Genomic DNA, 24,286 nt, shown 5'->3' with positions numbered 1-24,286 from the left:
TTCCACAGGGAATTCCAAACGAATGTCTAAAGGAAACTTCGAAAGAAATTCCACTGGGAACTCTGAAGGAAATTACAAAGAAAGTCACAATTCCGAAGGAACATGCGGAACAAACTTTCCGAAGTAACTTCCTACAGCAACTTCCTGGAGGAATTTCCTTTAAGAGCTTTCGGAAGAATCTCATAGATACACTACCAGAAGGAATTGCTACAGAAACTGCAAGGAAGAACTTCCGGAGCAACTTCCTGATGAAACCACCAGTACGAACTTTTCCGATAAACATGTGGAATGGGAGGATTTTAGAAAAAAAAATCATATAGGATTCTGCAGCTGTAAGATTGTGGCAAAGAGATAGTAAACAATAAAATTTGGTAAGAATAAGAAGAAATAAAATCAAAAAATCAGCTGTCAAACAATATCACCATAATATCCAGTGTGAACGGGTTTCGTGATACTGTTGCATCACGTTGCTTATATCATGATACAACTCCGTAGTCTGAACAAGACATTAGTCTCAGACATGCCCACTGAAATGTCCACTTCTGCACTGCGAATGATGCTTCATCAGTAGTAGAAGGCTACTGGGTCCAGTTTTGGAGGGGGGCTTTGGAAGCTTTGGAGGCCTTGGAGGAGGTAAGTAGAAAAATCAAAAAACACCAAAACCGCACCAAAACCGCAATCGAGAAATACGCTGATCAGCTGATTTCAACAATCTCGAAGCAATTTGTCTCGGTAATTCTTTGATCAGACGTTCAATATTCGCCATTGCGCCCAGCTACTACAATATTGCCAATGATTTACTTGATGATTGTTAAATCCTGCAAAAACCACGGTAACCCATCTGAAAATCATTACACTTTACCAGCGGTGGTGAGAACACTATTGATGAAAATTTTCTCATTCGAATTTGAAGTAACTACTGATTTACCATATTGAGCACTACAACCTTTTTCTACTATAGTCTTATATGTATGTGTGAAACTATTTCTGGTGAATACTGTTCAGTCCCATTTGTAGGAAAATTCATTTGAAAGACTGCAACACTTTCATTTCTTCTTCTTTGATAACTTATTGTAGCAAATCATATAAAAGTTGAAATTCTTTCAAGTGTATTTACGTTTAACAGTTTCAGCGTACTCATTGAACACGTGCATGAAAAGCACACTTGTTTCTACAAACTATCTGGTTGCACTGTAGATTAGGAAAGCCAAAAACAAACTGCTTCTACTCGTCTTACGTTTTTGTTGCAACATAAAAATGGAAAATTTTCTCCACGAGATCATTCAACTACCAAGGCTTTTAAATTGTGCGAATTTCAAAGCGGTTGTTTAGAAATATTCAAAAACAGTTTATTTTTTCAGTCAAGGTTACGAGTTGGCAGCAATTTGAAAACGTGGAGAAAATATTTGTTTTTTATTTTCTAAATCAATTCCTTCTGCAATGTTGTTAAAATTACCCAGCAATGGTCATACGTTATTTTACGTCACAATGCATTGTAGTGCGGAATAATCAAAATACTCCTGTAGACTCAGTTGTGTTTAAATCAACCAAAATGAGAGTTCATTTGCTTGAGAGTGGCTTAAAATAACACACAACCATCGATGAGTTGAAGCGACGAACGGAACGCGTTCGCATTATTCAGACATTCAACGCCAACATGGTTCTTTCCGTGTTGATTTTCCATCGAGTTCAGAGTACAAAACCTATTTCGCGTACCATGAACTAATCGTATGTGGAAGTTTGAATAGCATAAGATACGAATAAAGAAAAAATATAGTGAAGCCGAGATCCTGATGAATCGATACAAAGAGTTTTCCTAATGAAGTGTCGACAAGTTCATACTATGAAAGTACACCTCACCCTAGATGGCAAACAGTTATTTTTTATAAACATTAACAATTAACAATTAGAACACTTATACTTGACTAGAGTGAAAAACATATTACGAAAGATCGACCCAGAAATACGCTCATTAGGCTTTCCTGACCATACCTTCATTAACATTAATATTTAAGGTGAAACTCCGTTGAATCCGTAAATTTCTGTTTGAAAGTAGTTGCTCAAAAAATATTCTCTTAGGGGAATTAGGGGCATAATGGACACGTTTAGCGAATGTTCTTTTAAAACCATAAAATGGCAATGTTTTTAATTTACCCCCAGCTAGTTTTCAAGATTGATGTTAGTACGACGTATTACGTTCATTCATGATAATAAAGACCATATCATATGTCGGAGAAGCGAGATAGAAAATTGGGTCGAAAACAAGGCTGGTAGAAAGGTATCGGGGCAAAATGAACACTTGCGTGAGATTTAGTGATTTCAATATATTTAATGGCTGTCAATCGTTCCGATGTGTAGAAGGGCTCTCCCTTAATCATAATAGCTAAAACAAAACATTTCTAGGTTCACTATTTTGCTCAAAAATTAGATTCTTCTACCGCCTTGCTTATATGCCAATTTGAAACTGAGAAAAACTCAACATCGAATTTCAAAGGACAAATGAAGCAAAAAATAAACTTTTATACCGTCAAACATTTTAAATGCAATACAGATTTCATGTGGTGTATGAGCTTTTGATGAAATATGTATATTTTCAGAGATTAAGAGGGTGTCCATTTCGCCCCGTGTGTTCATTATGCCCCTAATCCCCCTATATGTTTGTAATAGTGAAATTGCAATTAATAAGACGGCGTTGCCAGTCATCCCTGCATCAGTTTCAGCCTCTTTCATTTCGACTGAATAATATTGCTTGACGCCGTACGTAATCATCAACATTCCTGACAGCACTGCAAGCGGGCAGCCGACTTGAAATTAGAAAAATGAAAAAAACGAAAAGTTGTGATCGGGTGATTGTTTTAAGCACGGTTCTGCAAAGTTTCAAGTTGTATCCATCAGAAATGAACAACAAGGTGTTTTACAATATATAATTAATGAAAGTAAATCGAGTATGGTGTTCTACGTGTAGTAAATTGGTTAAAATTGGGCGAAAAGTATCCTTCGCTCGCGGGAGAGAAAGTGTAAACAAACGAAGGAATGTTCGTCGTTCGTGCTGAAAATTGGCACGATTCGTGAAATTTTGCTAGTTGGCAGTTGCTAAAACTACACTAATGGTAACATTACGGTGTTCTGGTATCCAGTTAGCAATTTGGGAGTGATTAATTATAGGTAAGTGAAAAATTTTGAGAAATAATGTGAACCGCCAGCAAATGTGTTTGTATATGTGAGGAATCTATTTTCCCTGCCATGACAGGGATTCCTTCCTATATGTCCTTAAAGGCTGATCATTGGTTGATGAGCTGCATTAGGAAGTTTGACCCAAAGCTGGTTAACACCACTTAAACCCGTGTACGATCGCTGCTCAAGTGGATGATTAACGAGAACTACAAATGATCTAAGAGACAGCTTACTGTATCGGTACACCTGGAGGTCGCCACAAAAGACGGAATCTTTAAATGATATGCGCCACTTCATCGATAAAACCTACGTCATACCTTATCGTTGCGCAAACCTTGACTCTGACCACTAACTTCTAATGATGAAACTGCGTCCAAAACTATTAGTCGTCAACTATGTCCGGTACCGACGCCCGCTTTGATACAACGCGTAGCTTTTTGAGACAACCTTGGCGGAAGAGAACAAGCTTGATGAGGACTTTCTTTATGATTGCTGGAGTACAGTTAATGCAGCCATCATCGACGTAGCCGAGAGCATCGTCGTCGATTCAGTCGGAAACCTTGAAAGAAGGATTGGTAAAGATTGGTTTGGCGAAAACTACAGGTAGCTTTTGAATGAGAAGGATGCAGCTCGGACAAGGGACGTAACAAAGCATCGATGCGCAAGTTGAGGATCAAAGGCCGTTTCTTCAATATCAGCATAATCAACGTGCATAGCCCTCACCTAGTAAAAGACGATGACGATAAGGACGCTTTCTACGCGCAACTGAAACGTGAACACGACAGCTGCCCAAACCATGATGTCAAAATCGTTATCGGAGATCTCAACGCTCAGGTTGGCCAGGAGGAGGAATGCAGACCGATTATAGGGAAGTTAAGTGCTCACCAGGTTATGAACGAAAACGGCCTTAGACTGATTGATTTCGTCGCTTCCAAGAACTTGGTCATACGTAGTACCTACTTTCAGCACAGTCTCCCATATCGGTACACCTGGAGATCACCCCAACAGACTTAATCGCAAATCGACCAAGTTTTGATTGATGGAAGACACTTCTCGGACATTATCGACGTCAGAACCTATCGCGGCGCAAACATCGATTCGGACCACTACCTAGTGGCGGTTAAAATGCGCCAAAGACTTTTCGTTGTGAACAACATTCGGTTCAGACTCCCGCCACGGTACAACCTGGAACGACTCAAGCTACCTGATAACGCGCAAAGCCTTGAAACAGCATTGCCGGAAGAAGGAGAGCTCACCGAAGCCCCTCTTGAGGACAGCTGGAGTTGTATCAAAGCAGCCATTAACAATGCAGCGGAAGGTTTCATTGGGTTCGTGGCAGGAAATCGACGGAACGGTTGGTTCAACGAGGAGTGTCAGATGGGTTTGGACGAGAAGAATGCAGCGCAGGCGATTATGCTGCAACTAGGCACCCGTCAAAACGTGGAACGATATAAACAGAAGCGACGACAGCAAACCCTTTTATTCCGGGAGGAAAAGCGCTGCCTGGAAGAGTTGGAGTGCGAAGAGGTTTAGCAGCTGTATCGTTCTCAAGAAACGCGTAAGTTCTACAAGAAACTCAATGCATCCCGCAAAGGTTTTGTGCCGTGAGCCGAAATGTGCCGGGATAATGATGGAGGCATCTTGACGGACGACGTGAGGTGATTGAAAGGTGGAAGCAGCACTACGATGAACACCTAAACGGCGCAGAGGAGGAAGATCAGGACAGCAGGAGGAATGGCTTGATCAGTACGGCAGAAAAAAGAGAGAAGAAAGAAGTACGGCAGATGAGGGAGACGTGCCTACTCCCACAATAGGTGAAGTTAAGGATGCTATCAATCAGCTCAAGAACAACAAAGCAGCTGGAAAGGATGGTATTCGAGCGGAACTTATTAAAATGGGCCCGAACAGGTTGGCCACTTGTTTGCACCAATTGACAGCCAGAATCTGGGATACAGAACAGATATCGGAGGAGTGGAAGGAGGGAGTAATATACCCAATATATAAAAGGGTGACAAGTTAGAATGTTAGAAATATCGAGCGATCACCATTCTTAACCCAGCCTAAGAAGTGCTTTCCCAGATCATCTTCCGCCGTCTATCGCCACTGGCAAGCAGATTTGCGGGAAGTTATCAAGCCGGTTTTGTGGACGGGCGATCGACGACAGACCAAATATTTATGTCGCGGCAGATCTTCCAAAGGTGTTGCGAATATCAAGTCCCTACGCACCACCTATTCATCGATTTCAAATCGGCCTATGATACCATCGACCGCGAAGAGCTATGGAAGATTATGGACGAGAATGGTTTTCCCGGGAAACTGACTAGACTATCAAGGTAACGATGGATAGTGTACAGTGCTGTGTGAAGATATCGGGTGCGTTATCGGACCCGTTTGAAACACGCAAAGGACTTCGACAAGGCGATGGTCTTTCCTGCCTTCTGTTCAATATTGCGCTAGAAGGTGTTATGAAACGGGCGGTCTTCAACATGCGGGCACGATCTTCAATAAATCCCGCCAGTTCATCTGTTTCGCTGATGACGTGGACATTATCAGAAGAACGTTCCAGGTGTTTTCGGAACAGTATACCAGGCTGAACCGTCAAGCAGACCGGGTTGTATTGAAGGAAAATACGTCGAAGACGAAATATCTGCTGGCTGGAGGAACCTAGCGTGATATAGCTCGCATTGGCAGACGCGTGTTGATCGACGGAGATGAGTTCGAGGTTGTGGACGAATTTGTCTTCCTCGAATCATTGATAACGTCGTATAACAACTGCAGCAGAGAAATTCGAAGACGTATCATTGCCAGAAGTCGTGCTTCCCTTGCGGTCTGGTAAACTTCTCCTCCGTGCTAAGTGTACCATGTACAAAACGCTGATAAGACCGGTAGTCCCATACGGGCATGAGACGTGGACAATGCTCGAAGAAGACCTGCAAGCGCTAGGAGTTTTTTAAACAACGTGTGCTTAGAATGATCTTTGGCGGAGTTTGTGAGCACGGCATTTGGAGGAGAAGAATGCTCGTGATCTTGCAGAACTCTACGGTGAACCCAGTATCCAGCATCCAGCTTTGTCGAGGCTGGAAGGGTACGAAGGGCAAGACACTTTGTGAGGATGCCGGACAACAATCCCGCAAAAATGGTGTTCACCTCGAAACTGGAAGTTAGCAGCCTTGGATCCAGGTAGTAGGCGTTACATTGTGGCGCAGGTCATGTCTTGAAGGACGTTGCGCCATCAAAAGTAAAGTAAAGTAATCTTTGTAAACGATTGACAACGAAATCAGTTTTTTTGACGTTGGATAACGTCTTACGGCAACATACTGGGGTACAATTTCGAAAAACGAAAAATCGTCCGCGTCACGAAAAGTGGTTAGATTTTGACTGTTAATAACTTTCTAACGCCCTGATAGATTTTCAAGATTCTTGCACCAATCGATTGGAAATCTTTCTACGAATCGACTCCTATAATGAAAACTATTGATTTTCATGACTAAACTATTGATAAATGGGTAAGTATCGAGGCATGTCTTATTTTCCATAAAAAAGCACATTTTTCTTGCTGTTATAAGGTTTTGACGTATTGAAGTTTACATGTACCATAATTTCGGGTGAAATTGATAATTTTTCATGGTTTTTCTTGTCTGTTTTCAATAATGTTGCAAATGCCAAACAACTGAATGCAGGAATACAAGTACGACGGTCAGACTCTTTGGCTCATGTGCCAAAATTTTCTAACAAATGTGTTTTTTAAGCTAAAAATCATCCCTTAAATAGAAAATCGGGAATCCCATTTCGGGGTGAAATTGATCACTTGTCAATGCGATTATTGTTATTTTTTGAAACGACTCTACATAATGAATATAAGCTCCCTGAATCCGAATAATGCAATATTTAAAGAAATAATGATTAGTTAATTTCAAGAATTGCAATGAAAACGCCTAAATGTAGGTAATTTCCTAAGGAAATCCCTGATATTTAATTATATCAATCGTATGAGCTAATTGGTACGAGTTTAGAAGATGAAACCGGGCTCGGGGATACATTTTAAGAATCCTTACAAACTTTACTTAACGTTGTTAATGCCGTTGTCGTCGTCGCTATATACATGTAAATGCATGCTAGAGCGATCAGAGTATCAACTTGTCAAACAAAGAGCTAATACTAATCAGCAACAGATTTGTTAATGCTTTGATTTGTAAGAAATTGTCGATCAAATCGAAATACGTATGCAGAGAAGACTGCAAAAATGACCGCCACCCTATCCGAGCGACGCGAACCTAGGTAAAACTTTGTTTGCCGTTTATCTCCGTTACAAACTAATCATCCAAAATTATAATTGATAAATAAATAAATTAATTAATCAAAATAGAAATAGATGAAGTGTCTCTGGTTGTAACTGACAACTTTAACATCGATTTGAGCAAAGAGGAGAACATGGAGTTCGAGGACTTCATGGAGAAGTACCTCAACCTCAAACTGGCTTTGGAATCTACTAAAGCAACCAATCTTAGTGGATCATGCGTGGCCCTAACGTTCAACCGGAATATTTGTTTGGGGAGCAAGAGTTACCGCTCATGCTTCTTCTTCTATCGACCGATTCTATCGGTGTTGAAGTGTTCACCGAACCAACCAAATAATAACATACAATGTCCATATTAGATCAGAATTGACGGTCTCAAACCAGGAAATAACGTTATCCAACGTCAACTTGGCGATTGTATCTCGGAAACAACCTCTTACTTTTTTATCTCTATTAACGAGATTTTAGTCCTAGGCTAGTTCATCTCGGGACCTACGGCTGTACTACCCTTCCGAAGGAAGTCGTCACTATAACTTATTTGTCATAAGTGATGGCATTCGATCCCAGGTCCTCGGCGTGAGAGGTGTGTGTTCTAACCAATACACCAGGTCCGTCCCCAACGAACGAAATTAGACGTAAAAGGTGCATCATTAGTGGAAGTCGTGGATATTATGAGTCGAATAATAAGACCGGTGGTATCCTATGGACATGAAGCATGGGCCATGCTGGAAAACGACGTTACTATTTCTATGAGCTCAAATAACTTTGAGTCTAAAATTTGTGTTTGATCATATCAGAAAAATTTCGTTGTATTGATTCATCAAGTTCTTCCCTCGGCTTAGATCATTGTTTGCGTGCACCAGATTCGAGTCAATATTTGTTGCAAAAACTGATTTGAGGAGATTTACCTATTCCGATGGGACCAGGATATGAATTGATTGGTGAGTCGGCTGCCACTAGAACATCTATATATATCGTCAAATTTGTAAACTGGTCTATACAGAAAATATTGGTGAGTTGATGGTGGTTTCAGTTAGGTTCGATCATATAAAAAGGTTTAAAAGTGTTACATTCGAACATTTTGATAATGGATATTTACAATTAAGGATGCTCACTTTGGTTGGTGGTTCGAGGTTCTTAACTTCAAATCTGACTATTAAAGGTAAAAGCGTGTAAAAAGTTGGAATTTTGATGTGATATTTGTACAACATTTTTTTGAGAGTGTTCGTGTTAGTGTATATGTAAATATGCAACAGATTTGAATCGAATTGTAGATTATCGGTGAATTGAATTTATACACTCTGATTGATGAAATGTTTAGTATTTCAGATACTTGGTTCTGCGTGTCTTTTTGACCACGGGTAATCCATCCAGTCGGCCATCCGAATAATACGAACAGTCGAGCAACTATCACCAGAACGATAACGGGCGGGAAGTACTTTTGAGTTTATATCTCGCTTTTCGGTAGTCGATACTAGACGCATATAAGGGAGATATTTTCAGCCCCGTTTTATCCGGTATGATTTGGAACTTGGCCTGTGGATCCTTCTGACTGCGTTGACCCTGATAGGAGCGCTGTGGGTACTGCTTGGATGGATGTACTGTGAGGGGCCGTTTGGCTGAGTTTTCCGAATCACTGCGGGGAGCACCAAGAGGTCTTGCGGCACTAGTGATATTCATTTTCTTGGCTGGAATGTTTTTCAAATAATTTTGCTCGACGTGACAATTCAGAGGAGAATATTTGCTCGGTTTGTAGATGGAAAAGATATTGTTTAGAAAACTAATGGCATTACTATTGTTGTTGATATTGTTCCTTTTACCACTCGAATGCTTATTGATTTCATTCTCCATGTTATTTCTTTCAGGATATACTTTTCTACGAAACTTAGTTATCGAAGGTGGTGAAAAAGTATCAACAATGTTGTTATTATTCTTTTCAGCACCTTCCCGATAGTGGTAGTGATCGGAATGGTAGGGATCATCATCATGATAGATGTCTATCACAGTTCCATTGCTATATCGATTAATGTTAACGTTTTTCACCTTTTTCATGGCACCCGGTGGATATTTTTCCGTCATCTCGCTTGGTGATGTGGGCGATGGTTTTTCTAGTTCTTCCCAATACTTTTCGAAATCAAAATTGAAATCATCCAACTCCAGATCAGTTGAATCCGATGATGTGTCGTCATACTTATTCGGTGGTTTAACTTCTAACATGCTCTTATTCTTAGCAATATGAGGTTTTGAAAAAAAATTATTGCCCTTCACCTGGTACTGTTGATCAATGTAGCAATTTCGGTTGAAAATATCTTCGAATGATTTATGATAGTCATCAGTGAAGTCATCGGTGTATTTACTAATTCGATCGAATTTTCCTCGCAGTACTTGCTTAGAGCGCTCATGGCGATAAAATTCATCAAAATCACCAGCTGTATGTCCTGCTCCGTAATAATCATGATCGTCGAAGTCTTCAAACACAATAGAATTATCATCATTATACATATTCAGTTCGACTTCTTCTCCATCTTCAAACAAGTCAAAATCCTCTTCCATTACTCGTTGCGATCTCGTACTTGCCAAACGTCTCCTCATGTTATTCCGATTACGTTGATTCCATTCATTCATTAGATTGTTATTGTTATTATGAATATTCTTAGTATCCTTACTAAAGCACGTTTCGTTGAAGCAACCTTCACGATCACAAATGCGCATACCTGTTGGTTTTATCCCGTTAAAGTAGTTTAACCTGCCAGAATCAGAGAGAGCATGTCCAGGAAATTCAGCCATTTCAAAACTGTTTCGGTTGTAGGCTTTACTCATATTGAATCCCGCTCCCATACTTCTGGACGTGCTGAAGGAATGCGACTTGGGGATCCTATGTCTAACATTATTGGCCATTATACTACTGCTGGCGCCAAAGCAACAACTGTTCGATTTTGGATAATTACTGGATCGTTCAAACTGTGTGCCTACGGTGAAGATTTCGTCTAACTCATCATCCAGATTACCGTTTATGTCTCTATAGGCATGCGGTTTTCTAGGCTGGTAAGCATTCACTAGTGCTAACGCTGGTTCTCCATCGGAATTATCAATCGATTGATTGGAATAAATGTTTTCAGTGTACCAGTTGGGATCTAAAGATGTCTTTCGTTTAGGTCTTTTAACAGGGTGGTAATTAAAATGATGTCTATAGAACACTCGATCCTGATTTTCGTGCCGCAGACGCTGCTCTACATTATATTTGTGAACCTTCATCATCTCCATTTTCTTTTCTCGAAATTTTTCCCATTTCTCCCAGTTCCTATCACATGATTTTTGCATATTATGTTTTCCTTCCTTATGATAGTGGTGGCTACGTGCTTCTTCTTGTGCATGGATATCATAACCTTGGCTTTTTGTCGAAGGTTTACTAGATTTCTTACTTGTCTTGCTACTTTGAACATGGTTAGAACCACCGATTTTACTGCTTCTTTTACTACTTTTATCACGATCACGATCTAATTCTTCTCCTTCCCGTAGTCAGACTTCCTGCAGATACTTTCCTGGGATGACACCTTGGTGATTATCAGCAAAGCGCACAGCAATCATACCGCCCATTTCTTCACCAACCTGAAACGACACCCATTGAACAATAAATTCGTCCTGAAATCAATTGCAATCCAATTTCACCTGTATTACAATTTGATCCCTCTGCAGTTTTACTTCACATCGTTCGTTGTCCGTTATATGCAATGGATGTGTCACTTGCAGTACCTTTTCCGAAGCTCCTAGTTTGGTACAATATTTAGAGGGGAAATAGCCAACCTTTCCCAAACATTTTCCCTTCCACCAGTTGGCATCTGACGAATCGATAACGGTGACCTGTGAATGAGACGAGCAAATCCACGCATTAATTAAAACCACGAGTTGGATCATATATAGTCAGTTGACCTATTGTCGTTGTTACCTTGTAGCCAGCAACCAAATCAAGCTCATCTTGATGTCGAGCTTTGAAGTTATACAAAACCACGTAGATATTTGTGGGTAGCAGTCGTTGTACTTTCTGAAACAGAAAAAACGTTAATTCATTAGTTAAGATTTCAAAATTTCTGTATTATTTAAAGAAATATGCATTATAGGAATATTTATCATTGTTTCGTGTCCACTATTGAAGGTCACCTTTGGAGAAACCTGGTATTAGAATGCATTTGCAAAATCTAATAGTATCCTTAAGGTGAAACATCTCTGAATCCAAAGATGGCCGTCACAATGGCCGACTTTTGACCCTACTCGCGTTTTCGAAGGCACAAAACTGGAGAAATAGTAGGCAAACTTACTTGATCTTCTTATTTTAAATTTTATGCTAGTGCACAAAGCTAAAATAAGAAGGGCACTGTTGTTGGATGCTTCCTTTGCGGGATTTGTGCCTTTGGAGTTTTAGTGCAATCTGGGAAGATGATTCCAAACTGTTTCACCTTAAACCATGTATAACCAAGACATTTTACAAAATGCATTTGCAAAATCCTTTTCAAAACTCCCACTAAAATTCACCCAATCTTTGGATGCTCATGATGAGATCATGTCGAAATGAGTGATTCTAAAATGCAAGCAAATCCGATAACCAACCCCGTGCTCCACGGATAATAATTTTCTCGTTCACTGAACAGATGCTTCGTACGGCTGGCTGCACTATTGAGAAAAATTGTTTTTAATTAAAATTGCTTCTATTTAAAATGCATGATTGAGTGAATCCTGGACGCTATGAAATCCTCCAACGTGCTTGCAAACTTCGTTTCGGTTTAGTTTTCTATGAGAAATTTCACAGTTTGTCCAGGTTTCACCTTGAACTAGACTTTTCATGTGCATTGTAATGAGCATAAACAGATGAAAATAAGAATGGATGATGAAGTTTCTATAAAGCTCAATCATTCTTTTGTTGATACAAATTTTGTTCTTCGTTCTATGGTTACCCCTCTAATGGGACAAAGCCTTCTGTTAATCGTAATGCTTCATAAGTACTTCAGTGGTTTTTAAATCGAAAGTATTCCGCAAATATTTAGCAAGTGCTTCGCAGCACTATTTTCACTTTTTTCATTTAAAATACTCCCATACAGGTTTTGGTGATGTGAATTAGTTGAAATTTTAAATGCAATCTACGAATAAATTGAAAGTTTTGGAAGATTGTTAATAAACGAAAAATTAATGGAACATTTTTTATGTGATTAGGAAACCAAAAGATGTGAATGGTTGGTTTGTTCAGTGAACCTAAATTCCAAAAGTGAATAACTTGCCTTAACAAACCAACCACACAACCATCTATTTAAGTCATACTTAAAAAATCTCCATTTAAATTTATGAAGATTCATTGTTAAGTGCTCTGCAATACAAAAGGTCAGAAAACCTCAGAATAACACAATTATTTACTTATAGTTTTCCCTGCCAATTGGACTTTTTATGCAAACATTTGGTCGGTATTCAGACCGTTTGGACCAAGTGCTTTTTAAGAGTTTAAAGAAAATTTACACCAGGCATTCGTAATATCAAAATATTTGCGTTATTTTCTGTAATAATGGAACATATCTATTTGATGATACATCTGTTTTATAACAGCATCGGAAAAATCAGAATGGATGGAATTCTGAGCATGATTTTAGAACACCAAAATATGATCTAGTCCGATCTGTCTGAATAACAACCAGTTGATAATCGTGAAATGAGTACAAAGGTATGAGGCTCAGAACTGTTTTGGTTTTGGAAGGAATTTTGACGTTTACTGGCCGTGATGTTCACAAATTTTGTCAAGGAGTGAAAGAGAGGGAAAGATTTTTGTGCAGAGCCCCATTGTTTATATGGCCTGCTAGGACAAATTCACTACACAACAAAATACCAACTTTTCTTCTGATTCTTGTCCTTTTTGTAGGAATACGGGGTAGGTAGTCTAACGGCTATCGCTTCTGCGTCGTTAGCAGAAGGCCATGAGTTCAGTCCCAAACCCGCTCCCTTCCTCGTACTTTGTTGTTGTATCTTTCACTTGCTTCTATCTTCAACTGTTAATCTATCACAGTTGATCTATTCGTTCATAACACAGCTAAAAATATGTTGTGATTTTCAGTTTATTTTAATGTCCATATTTGGAGCGTCAAAATAAACTGAAATATCAACGACAAATCGCTTATTTTTCAATCGAATACACTTTAAATTTACACGATCATGTAGCATTCAAACATCTTTTGTTGAAAATTAAACGTGATGCTGTAGCAATAGATGACTTTGGTTTAATTTAAGGCGAAGTAGCCCATCATTCGTTTTGGCAGCAATGATCACTTGTAGTGTGCAATTTCAAAGTGATAAAACTTATTCTTGATAGTTTATATTGACTTGAAAAAGTATCACTGTACGCACCAACATACATAAAGTATGCTGATATTTTTCAGCTGTGTCAGTGCCAAACCAACTGATTTTCTTTGATTCGAAATCTTGAGATGAAATAGCAACAACCATCAACGACGCGTACAAATTTCAATGACGGCCTACTTCGCTTTAACTATCGTCTTCTGTTTACGCTACATTGAAATGTAAATATTTTTATCTGTGAATATTTGCTAGAACCTAGAGATAAACAAAAAAAGCATTTTCCTACGCTTTCATACTTGCATCATTACAACACGCCTTTCCTTACGCCTGATACTTAGGCAGTCTGCTATCCAAACAGCAAGCCCCTCTGCCATAAAAATGTACTGGCGTAGACGCAGTGGTATATACTAGAGGTGGTCGGGTTTTACATTTTTCAAAACCGAACCCGACCCGTACCCGACTTATTTTATTGCTTCAAACCCGGACTCGACCCGAACCCGAAACATTTTTGCTGTTCAAACCCGAACCCGAAACTCGAGAAAGTTTTCTAATAAAAAATCGGATAAAACCCGAGTTCGAAAAGATGATTTACTCACGTTTCTTATGCATACGAAAGCTTTCAGATTGTTACTATGTTCACAATTCTCATCAACCCCAACCCAAACCCGACTAAACCCGATTTTTTTTCAAGCCCGAACTCGACCCGTATCCGATTATTTTATAGCCTTGAAATCCGACTTGAACCCGAACCCGAAATATTTTAAATTTTCATAGCCGAACACGACCCGAATCCGTGGGTTCGGGTTCGGGTCGGGTTTCGCGTTTGAAAACCCGAGACCCGACCATCTCTAGTATATACGGTTCTACTGCGGGCCAGTTTTAAATGCATCATAAAGTCCTCTTCCTTTGCCTCATTGGTGTACATTCTGACGAATCAGGCGCCATTGCTGTCTAAAAAATAGAAGATCACAAGCACTTATACACTGAGAGTGTATGTTAGTCCCAAGCAGTGATCTGGTTGGTTTCTTGGTGAAATGATATCCAGTTTGGTTGAGAATTAGGATAGACTGCCAATTATTGCACACCTTAATATTGGCACAGTTGCCAATATTCGGGGAATATTACACTGACGCAATGAATTGAAACCCTAATATTAATGCTATACACGAATGAATACTAGATTCCAGCTACCAACAGTTTGTCTCTCAATAAAAAGTTAAAAGTCATGTACTTAAAGTGAAAATAAACCATCGTGTGCAGCGCAATTGAAGTAGCACCCAAATTGTTACGCCATGAGCGAAATATTTCCCGCAATAAAATAGCTTCTACCGAAGTCAAATGAATTTCATTTTTCTTAACGAAATGGAGACTTATGTCATGGTTTCATATTTCGAAGTGAACTTATTAGAAAAACTAAGTTTATCTATGTAAATATTAAAGCGTTCAATCATTGTTTAATGGAATTCAAAGTCGTAGCATTAACAGAGCTTAATTTTAAATACTTGTCCTTGTTACCTTGAAAAAGTTTGTTTAGCTCCCAAAGTATGATTTTTTATTTTCATTTATCTTCCCTGATAATAGCAGTTCGTCTTAACTTCACAGGTCAGTTTGCAATTGAAAAAAATGTACAGAGAAATCTTCAGTTTGTGTAGAATTTAAACCACGTTATGGTAGATATATAATAAGGTAACCAACACGGCCACAGAACAATTTACGATTTTCCGGTAACAAAAACTGGAAGTTACGCAGAATCCATTAGCAACTTAGGTTCCATTAAATTTAACATATCCTTTTATAATTATACCACCACTTCGAGTTCCAAATCCTAGAATGGTATTACTGCAAATTCAATTACCACGGGGCAATGTCATTCAAGGTAATCATATATTCAGGACAGTAGCATTCAGTGTAATGATGCGTTCAAAGTGATGACACTCGACGTACGATCGGGGAAATAAAATTCAGGGCTATAGGGTAAACTCCTCTCAAGAAAGTTCTGATTTTTAAGTAAGCTGTGTAAAATTAAGCTCTTCAAGTGTTATGCTTGAAAAATTAAACGTATTTTGTGCATTGAGGCTTAATCTTTAAGAGTTGGCTATTGTATTTATCCAGGATTTTTACGTGTTTGTGAGTCGAAAAGACCGGGAAACCCACAAGTAAAATAGTAGATTTGTGAAAAATATTAATGTTGTAATGTATACTCACAAAAGTAGATGGCCATAATTTGGCCAAAAGTGCATTACTCAGCAATCGAAGTTTAAGTTATGTGGCAGTTCAAAGTTAGCCAGAACAGCCGGGGCAGCTAGTTGGACTATAACAATATTTGTTTGAATAATTATATTTAAACAAAATTGGCTCCGTAATGCCTTATATCGCTTGAGCATATGAAAATCAGTTAATTGTGGAATACTTTTGCGGCATATAGGTGCAATGTGTCATTGAAAACATTTGAACATGTTTAACGGTATTAGAATGCCTAAACAGATTAGTTTAAAATTAATGATTTTAATGGTTACACTTCAAAAGGGATGTAACTAAAAATTTATTCTTATTAAAAACTCCGCTCAGAGGTTGCACTTAAATAACAACTTTGAACCAAATTTTGAGGTTATATTTCTTATGATACTCACGGCCAATAAAAACCCTGTTTAAATTTTTGAGATTTTGCATTTATGGACTTATATAATAGGATTCGGCTTATTATCCGAAAGTTCTCAAAACTAAAATTTCGTATGCTCTTCGGAATTCAAATCACAAAAAAAAAGTGAAACCTCAAATTTTGAGCCAAAAATATTAAGATTTAGAGGTGGCCCAAGATTTAGAGGTGAGGCCTTCCTTAGCCGAGGGGTTAGAGCCCACAGCTACAAAGCAAAGCCATGCTGAAGGTGTCTTTGTTCGATTCCCGGTCGGTCCAGGATCTTTTCGTAATGGAAATTTCCTTGATTTCCCTGGGCATAGGTATCATCGTACTTGCCACACGATATACGAATGCAAAAATGGCAAAGAAAGCTGTCAGTTGATAACTGTGAAAGTGCTCATACGAACATTAAGCTGAGAAGCAGGCTCTGTCCCAGAGGGGACATAATGCCAAGAAGAATAAGAAGAGGTGGCACAAGCAACTTGAAGGTGGATTTTCAAGTTTTGAAATATGACCTTCAGTGAAGGCATCATAACTTTGTTAACTTCCAACCAATTTTGAATATTCATGAAAAGTTTGTAGGGCACACAGTATGTCCAAAACTAAAACTTGTCTTAGTTAGAAGTAGTTTTCTATATTTTTTTTCTTTTTTTGCTAAAAAAAAATCATTTCTGTTTGACCATAATTACACAAATACTCATCTGATTCCAGATTTTTTAACGTTATTTTGAAGCCAATTTAGTTGTTCTTAAACTGTGTTCACAACAAATTTAATTAAAAATTGTTTTGACTTAGTTATTCAACGAAAACCATTGATACCCGAAAACATAATTTTTCTATTTTTGTTTTTGCCGAAAATCACATTCGGATTCGAACCCACGACCCTCAGCATGGTCATGCTGAATAGCAGCACGTTTATCGCTACGGCTATCTGGGCCCCTCAAAAGAATATAAAAAGATTTATATTCGGTTCAGTATTCATGAAGTTATGGTCAAATAAAGATTATTTGTTTAGTAAAAAGATGAAAAGTTTTGGAGAACTAAGACTAGTTTTGATTTGAGACAAATTTGATGTTCAACAAACTTTTCATAAATTTAATTTTAAAGAGAATAATACTAAGAATTTAAAAATTGGTTGGAAAATAACAAAGTTATGATGACTTTACTGAGGGGCATATTTCATAACTTGATAATTCACCGTCAAGTCGCTTGTGCCATCTCTAAATCTTAATATTTTTGGCTCAAAATTTCTCTTTTTATGTGATTTGAATTCAGATGTGCACTCGAGTTTTTGGTTTTGAGAACATTTGAAACTTAAACCGCACGATTTTTTAAAAAAATTTGACCAGACATGCAGCTTGACTAGGGGAAAAGCACTAATTTTCGACCTACAAGAATTCTGTGCTAATTTTGGGTTTTCATGCAAAATATGCCAAAATCGTATGAATGGGTTAAAAATTAGTGCTTTCCCCCTATAGAAAACGACTGGTGAGCACAGAATCGATGAAGATTTTTTTTTTCTGATAATAACGGTCAGGAAAGCACCGCGCATGGGAGATTGGATTTTCAAACTTTTGATAATTTTGAACCGCCGTAGTGTCCAGTCGACACTATCTACAATTTGAAATTCTAGCAAATCACAAGTCCTGATGGCTAGTGGAAAGGCATTCATAAGTTTCAATGTAAATATTCAAACAAATACTATGGTTTTTAGGTATTGCTATTCATAACTTTACATTACGCATATTTTAACCAATGCGACATATCACTATGTCTTGAAATGGTACATGTTGGTCTTTAGACATAGCTATCACCATATTTCATGTATAAAGTTCATAATGGCAGATCTGCAAGTTTCCTTTGATACAGTTTTTAAAACTAATCACATTTTCTATTTTTTTTATTAACGCGTAGTAAGTTGTTTGAGGTAGGTACATAAGTTGTAACGTTACTGTAAACAAGTTATGCTTTTTAATCTGTTTTAATTATAAGCAGCAAGAAATATTTCAGCGTAGTTGAGATTGAAATAACTGGTGCGAGTTACCCCATAAAGCATTTGAAAACGTTTTTAAATGTTTTTAGTAATTAAGCGTGACTTTAAAAAAACTTTCATCGAGTATTTTCGTACACTATTGAATAATGCAACTGACAGCCAATACCTCAAATGACATATTTCTACCGGTTGGTTGGTGTTAGGAACGATATTCAGTCTTAATGTTATACGATTAAACCTGTGATATAATTTTTACCTAAAGCAAATCAACCAAAATAGAAACAATACTCAAGTCCTTACCAAAATCTTCTGTTTCATACTTTAGGCCAATAATCGATATAATTAATAAAAATAGTTTTTCTCAATGCTGAAGAAAGGTTATTTTGTTCCATAATTAGGTGTTTTTTTATATCTTAGTAAAAATGTCACTAGTCCACCTACACACTTAGATTTTTTTCACGAGCTCGGCTGTGCAAATCTCGGTTTCCCGATTTCAACCGGGACTCAACTAACAATTTGTCTGGTTGCTTAGCAATGAAGCACGATTTACTGATATTCGGCTTTTATTTACTGAGATCCCAGGAAATTTGTTTGTCGACTTCTCGGCTGTGCGGACTTCGGTTAAAATTAGCCGATATTTGGCATTCTAAATTAAGTGTGTATGGCATTTTAACGATAATATTATTTTTTCTTAATATAATTTCATCATTTGTTTCATTGTGGCACCTCTCAATAAGATGTATTGCATCATTTGAAACTGAAGATTAAATTAAAATATATTTTTTACTACGTTTTGAACAAAACAAATATGCACTGTAAAAGTGTGAAAACAATCCTAAGGTTATACCAATTTTAAAACCAGACAAAAATCCTGCAGAAGCTTTCAGCCATCGTCCAATCAGTTGCTTTCCTCCATCAGTAAACTTTTTGAAAGGTCATTTGGAACAGAATGATGGTCCACATCAACGAAAATTCAATTTTTGCCAATGAACAGTTCGGATTCCGACATGGACATTCGACCACTCATCAACTTTTACGTGTAACAAATTTGATCCATTCCAACAAATCTGAAGGCTATTCTACTGGTCTTGCTCTCCTAGACATAGAAAAAGCATTCGACAGTGTTTGGCATGAAGGCTTGATTGTAAAATTAAAAAACTTTAATTTTCCAACATACATTGTTATAATGATTCATAGTTATCTGTCAAATCGTACACTTCAGGTTAATTATCAGAACTTCAGGTTTGAAAGACTTCCTGTAAGAGCTGGTGTTCCTCAAGGCAGCATTTTGGGACCAATATTTTACAATATTTTCACATCTGACTTACCTGAGTTACCTCAGGGATGTAAAAATCTTTGTTTGCGGATGACACAGGCCTCTCCGCCAAAGGACGAAGCCTGCGTGTCATCTGTAGTCGATTGCAAAAAAGTTTGGATATTTTTTTTTTACTTGCAAAAATGGAAGATTTCTCCTCATGCTTCCAAAACTCAACTAATAATATTCCCACATAAACCAAAAGCTCTTTATTTGAAACCTTCAAGTAGACATGTTGTCATGATGAGAGGGGTTTCAATAAATTGATCAGATGAAGTTAAGTATTTACGGCTCATGCTGTATCTATTTAACATTCAAAAATCACATTGAGGGTATCTAAGCCAAATGTAACAAATATGTAAAATGTGTCTATCCCCTTATTGATAGAAAATCAAAACTTTGTCTTAAGAACAAGCTTTTGATGTTCAAACAAATGTTCAGGCCAGCCATGTTGTTTGCTGTACCAATATGGACTAGCTGATGTAATACCAGGAAGAAAGCTCTGCAAAGAATTCAAAATAAAATTTTGAAAATGATTCTGAAGCTTTCTCCCTGGTATAGTACCAATGAGTTACATAGAATATCCAATGTTGAAACATTGGAACAAATGTCAAATAAAATCATCAATAATTTCTGGCAAAAATCGTTACAATCTTCTATTGCCACGATTAATGCGTTATATGTTTAGGTTAAATAAATTGAAAACTTTTTTTTTTACTGATAAGCAGGTAAAATCAACTCACCTGTAAAAAATCTGAACTGCTACGGCAAATGAAATGTTATATGTTGTTAACAAAATGTTAATTAAAATTTAAGATTTAATTTGTTTTACCAAATTAGGATGATAGTGTTGTCTAACACAGAACACCTAGATATAAGAAATGAATAATGTTTGGAATGATGCTACTAAAGGAATTAAAAAAAGTGTGAACATAATTTAATTGTTGAGTAAAGTGAGATTTATTGTGAAGTAATAATTTAACTGCTCAAAATCAAGTTGTAAATATAACACAGCGTAACAAAAATGACATTTTTGCGCGTCTCAAGGATCAAATTATGTGTCCCTAAAAGATTGAGGGTTGCTTAAATTTAAAGGCGTTCTCATAAAAAATCCAGCACGTCACAATTTTGAGCTACAGGTCGCCAAAGTTGTATAAAATACTGATTTCATTGTTTACATTGTTTACACGAAATTTAAAGTATAATTTGTTACTTTCTAGTGATCTAATCCAACAAGCATCCAAAATAGGACTCCAACTTGTGTGTATTATATAATTGGGTTACAATTGCACAATTAAATTTGGATTAATTCGACTATTTCGACATGCTTGCAGTATCTATACAAAAAATGGGGATGGGTATGGGAAACATTTCACACGAAATGTTTCAATTTTTGCCGTTCAAAAGTTCTCACTTTCAAGGCTAGTTTTGATGAGCATTTTCCATAGATATCTATTAAAATGTATAATGCCCAACTTCCTTAGGTGTCTCTTTAGTCGTTTATCGATTTCATTTGATGATTTGACTTTTCTATTTATGATTTGTTTGACCTGTCCGGAATTCGAATCGAAGTGTCTGGAATATGAGGCAAAAGTAAGGAAGCGTCCGGTATAAGAATCATGTAAAGTCCACACATTTCTATTTATTTAAAATTATTCATGTTTCGGAATCGAAATCTTCACTCACCATTCGAAAGTTAAAGGGATTGGAGGTTCGATAACGTGGAGGAATCATACGGAGTGATTTATTTTACATGCTTTTTTGTGAGTTATACTTCACTGAGGCCTTAAGTGTCCGTAATATGAATCAAAACGGTAGTGGCCTATTCTCGGAAAACTCTAGATGAATTTTCACGATTTCCCTATATACCTCAAACTTCAAAGATTCATATCTCCTGAACTATGCATCGTAGAACAAAAGTTTTTTAGTGAAATCGAAAGAAAATTTCCTCAGCATTTTATTAAAAATATAAAAAGAAAAAAACATTTCCTGGAAAATTTTTCACCATGAAGAAAATTAACGAAAAAATAGGGGAAAAACTATCGTCTGTATTCTGAAAATTTTTCAAAAAAATATGACTCGTTTCATCAAACCATACTCTAACTTTCGTCCATAGACGCCAAAGTGGTATTTTTTACCGTTTAGGCAACAGAACTGAAAAACCGATGACCACCCGCACGCTTCCCATAGGAAAATGTCTTCCATTGTGGGCCTCATAACCGTGCGCTAACGGCGGCAATAATTTACACGCATTGGAAGTGTAACGCGGTAAACCATTCTTCCTTTTCCAGTCAGAAGAAGCTTTTCGTCAATTGGAGCTCTCTCCGTTGATCTGTTGGGTGTTTTGTATGTCTTTTATTGGTAACCTTTACCATTGAGACTAACAGTCTTTAACTGAAAACGATGCTAACATTAAATAATATTGGTATTGATATAGGTAATAAGTACTGACCCTCAGTATCAAGTAGTTGCCAAGCAAAAAGGATGTTTATGCATACATAAAGTGCTATTTGTAATTAACTTGCTTTTTTTAAATTTTGGTCTATTTATCAAATGATTAGATAATGAACTAGAAGCACGCGCATATATTTTCGGTTGTGTATTGTTTGATATAAATTCTGATTGTTGCTTAGAAGAATTTAGTATAGTATTTGCATGTATGTATTATCAATCAACTGTATTACACTCAGGGACGCGATCTATTGTTCCATTGAAGGCTGCCGTGGAATATTCCACTGTCAGTCAGCATGCAGGCTCTACAGTTGGCGCCAACCCAACAGCGCGCCAAACTGTATTGAGCAGCGAACGCGCGTAATGCATAATTATTGTATGTTTTGTCTGTCCGTATTGTGCGCCTATATCAAGCGCACCCATTTAACTTGTAAGAATGTTGTTTCTTTTGTTTCCCCACTGAGTATAGGCATGCTGCCTCTCAGTGGTAATAAATCAGTTAAAGTGAAAGTCGTTTGCTTGATTTATCGTCCGTTGAATCGTAAAAGACACAACGTAGAAAAGGCTGTAACAACATATTTAGAATATATTGATAAGGTGTCGAAGAAATCGGATCTTGAGATTGGATCCTTTAAACGTTAGCATAATGATTGATTGTTACAAGAACTTCCCGTGCGGCTCTCGTAGAGGTTGTTAGCTTCAATACTAGATAACGTTGCTGATAAAGGGCACCCAAAACACCCAGCAGACCAATGGAGAGTTCTCCAATTGACAAAAAGCTTCTTCTGACTGGAAAGGGAACGATGGTTTACTGCGCTACACTTCCAATGCGTGTAAATTACTGCCACCGTTAGCGCACGGTTATGAGGTCCACAATGGAACACATTTTCCTATGGGAAGCGTGCGGGTGGTCATCGGTTTTTCAGTGCTTTCGCCTAAATGGTAAAAGATACCACTTTGGCGTCTATGGACAAAATTTAGAGTATGAATTGATAAAACAAAACTTTTTTTTTTTGAAAATTTTCAATGATACAGACGATAGTTTTTCCCCTAATTTTTCGATGATTTTCTCCACGGTGAATAATTTTCCGGGAAATGTTTTCTTTTTATATTTTTAATGTATTACTGAGGAAATTTCCTTTCGATTTCTCTAAAAAACTTTTGTTCTATGATGCATAATTCAGGAGATAAGAATTTTTAAAGTTTATGGTATATAGGGAAATAGTGAAAATTCATCTAGAGTTTTCCGGGAAAATAGGCCACTATAATTTTTTTGAATTTTACTTTTGGGCATGTATCCACGAGCTCTACCTCTGGTGAAAAATTTCATACAAATCGGAGAACCTTCGGCCCAAACCTGTCCGATAATTAAAAAAATGCCCGTATTTCAATAGTTTTCAATTTTTTCTCGAAATAAAATACATTTGCAATACACAATTTAGAAAACCTGTGCAATTTTTTGAAGCGCATATTTTTCTCAAATTCGCGGTGAATCGTGAAAATTCATCTAGAGGTTTCCGGGAAAATAGGCCACTATAATTTTTTTGAATTTTACTTTTGGGCATGTATCCACGAGCTCTACCTCTGGTGAAAAATTTCATACAAATCGGAGAACCTTCGGCCCAAACCTGTCCGATAATTAAAAAAATGCCCGTATGTCAATAGTTTTCAATTTTTTCTCGAAATAAAATACATTTGCAATACACAATTTAGAAAACCTGTGCAATTTTTTGAAGCGCATATTTTTCTCAAATTCACGGTGAAAGGGATATATTCTAAATATGTTGTTGACGGTACACCGCGTTTCATCGTTCTTTTTCATGGTTGTTAATAATAAAGTTGGCGTATGGCACTCAATGAATCGATGCCTTATAAACGGTGAGCTAAATTTTTGATTATTTTCTTAATCTTAAATTTCTTTATTTTTATTTGAGCTATTCACAAATTACTACATCAAATGTCTCTTCTTCTTCTTCATAGCATTAACGTCCTCACTGGGACAGAGTCTGCTTCTCAGCTTAGTGTTCTTATGGGCACTTCCACAGTTTTTAACTGAGAGCTTTCTTTGCCAAAGTTGCCATTTTC

General features: G+C 37.3%; 2 protein-coding genes across 19 annotated transcripts in view; both read right to left on the bottom strand.

The window, feature by feature from the left end:
• Positions 1-8,290: 8,290 nt before the first annotated feature.
• LOC110676388 (GATA zinc finger domain-containing protein 14-like) lies at positions 8,291-10,813 on the bottom strand. Its single transcript, XM_021844091.1, has one exon. It carries the CDS (start codon positions 10,790-10,792, stop codon positions 8,882-8,884), a length of 1,911 nt encoding a protein of 636 aa, XP_021699783.1. The 5' UTR covers positions 10,793-10,813; the 3' UTR covers positions 8,291-8,881.
• LOC5567708 overlaps positions 10,367-24,286 on the bottom strand; it is a 424,671-nt gene continuing 410,751 nt past the window's right edge. For all 18 annotated transcript variants that reach the window (XM_021844068.1, XM_021844074.1, XM_021844070.1 and 15 more), the window contains 3 exons: positions 11,418-11,513; positions 11,141-11,332; positions 10,367-11,080 (listed from right to left, as the gene is read on the bottom strand). In XM_021844068.1, coding sequence (XP_021699760.1) covers positions 10,991-11,080; positions 11,141-11,332; positions 11,418-11,513 — 378 coding nt within the window. In that variant the 3' untranslated portion in view covers positions 10,367-10,990. The remainder of the gene's footprint in view (positions 11,081-11,140; positions 11,333-11,417; positions 11,514-24,286) is intronic.

The sequence above is a fragment of the Aedes aegypti genome, chromosome 2, assembly GCF_002204515.2.
Source record: "Aedes aegypti strain LVP_AGWG chromosome 2, AaegL5.0 Primary Assembly, whole genome shotgun sequence".
Classification (NCBI taxonomy): domain Eukaryota; kingdom Metazoa; phylum Arthropoda; class Insecta; order Diptera; family Culicidae; genus Aedes; species Aedes aegypti.
Note: the sequence above shows the minus strand (reverse complement) of the source record. Positions and strands in the feature narration are given on the sequence as shown.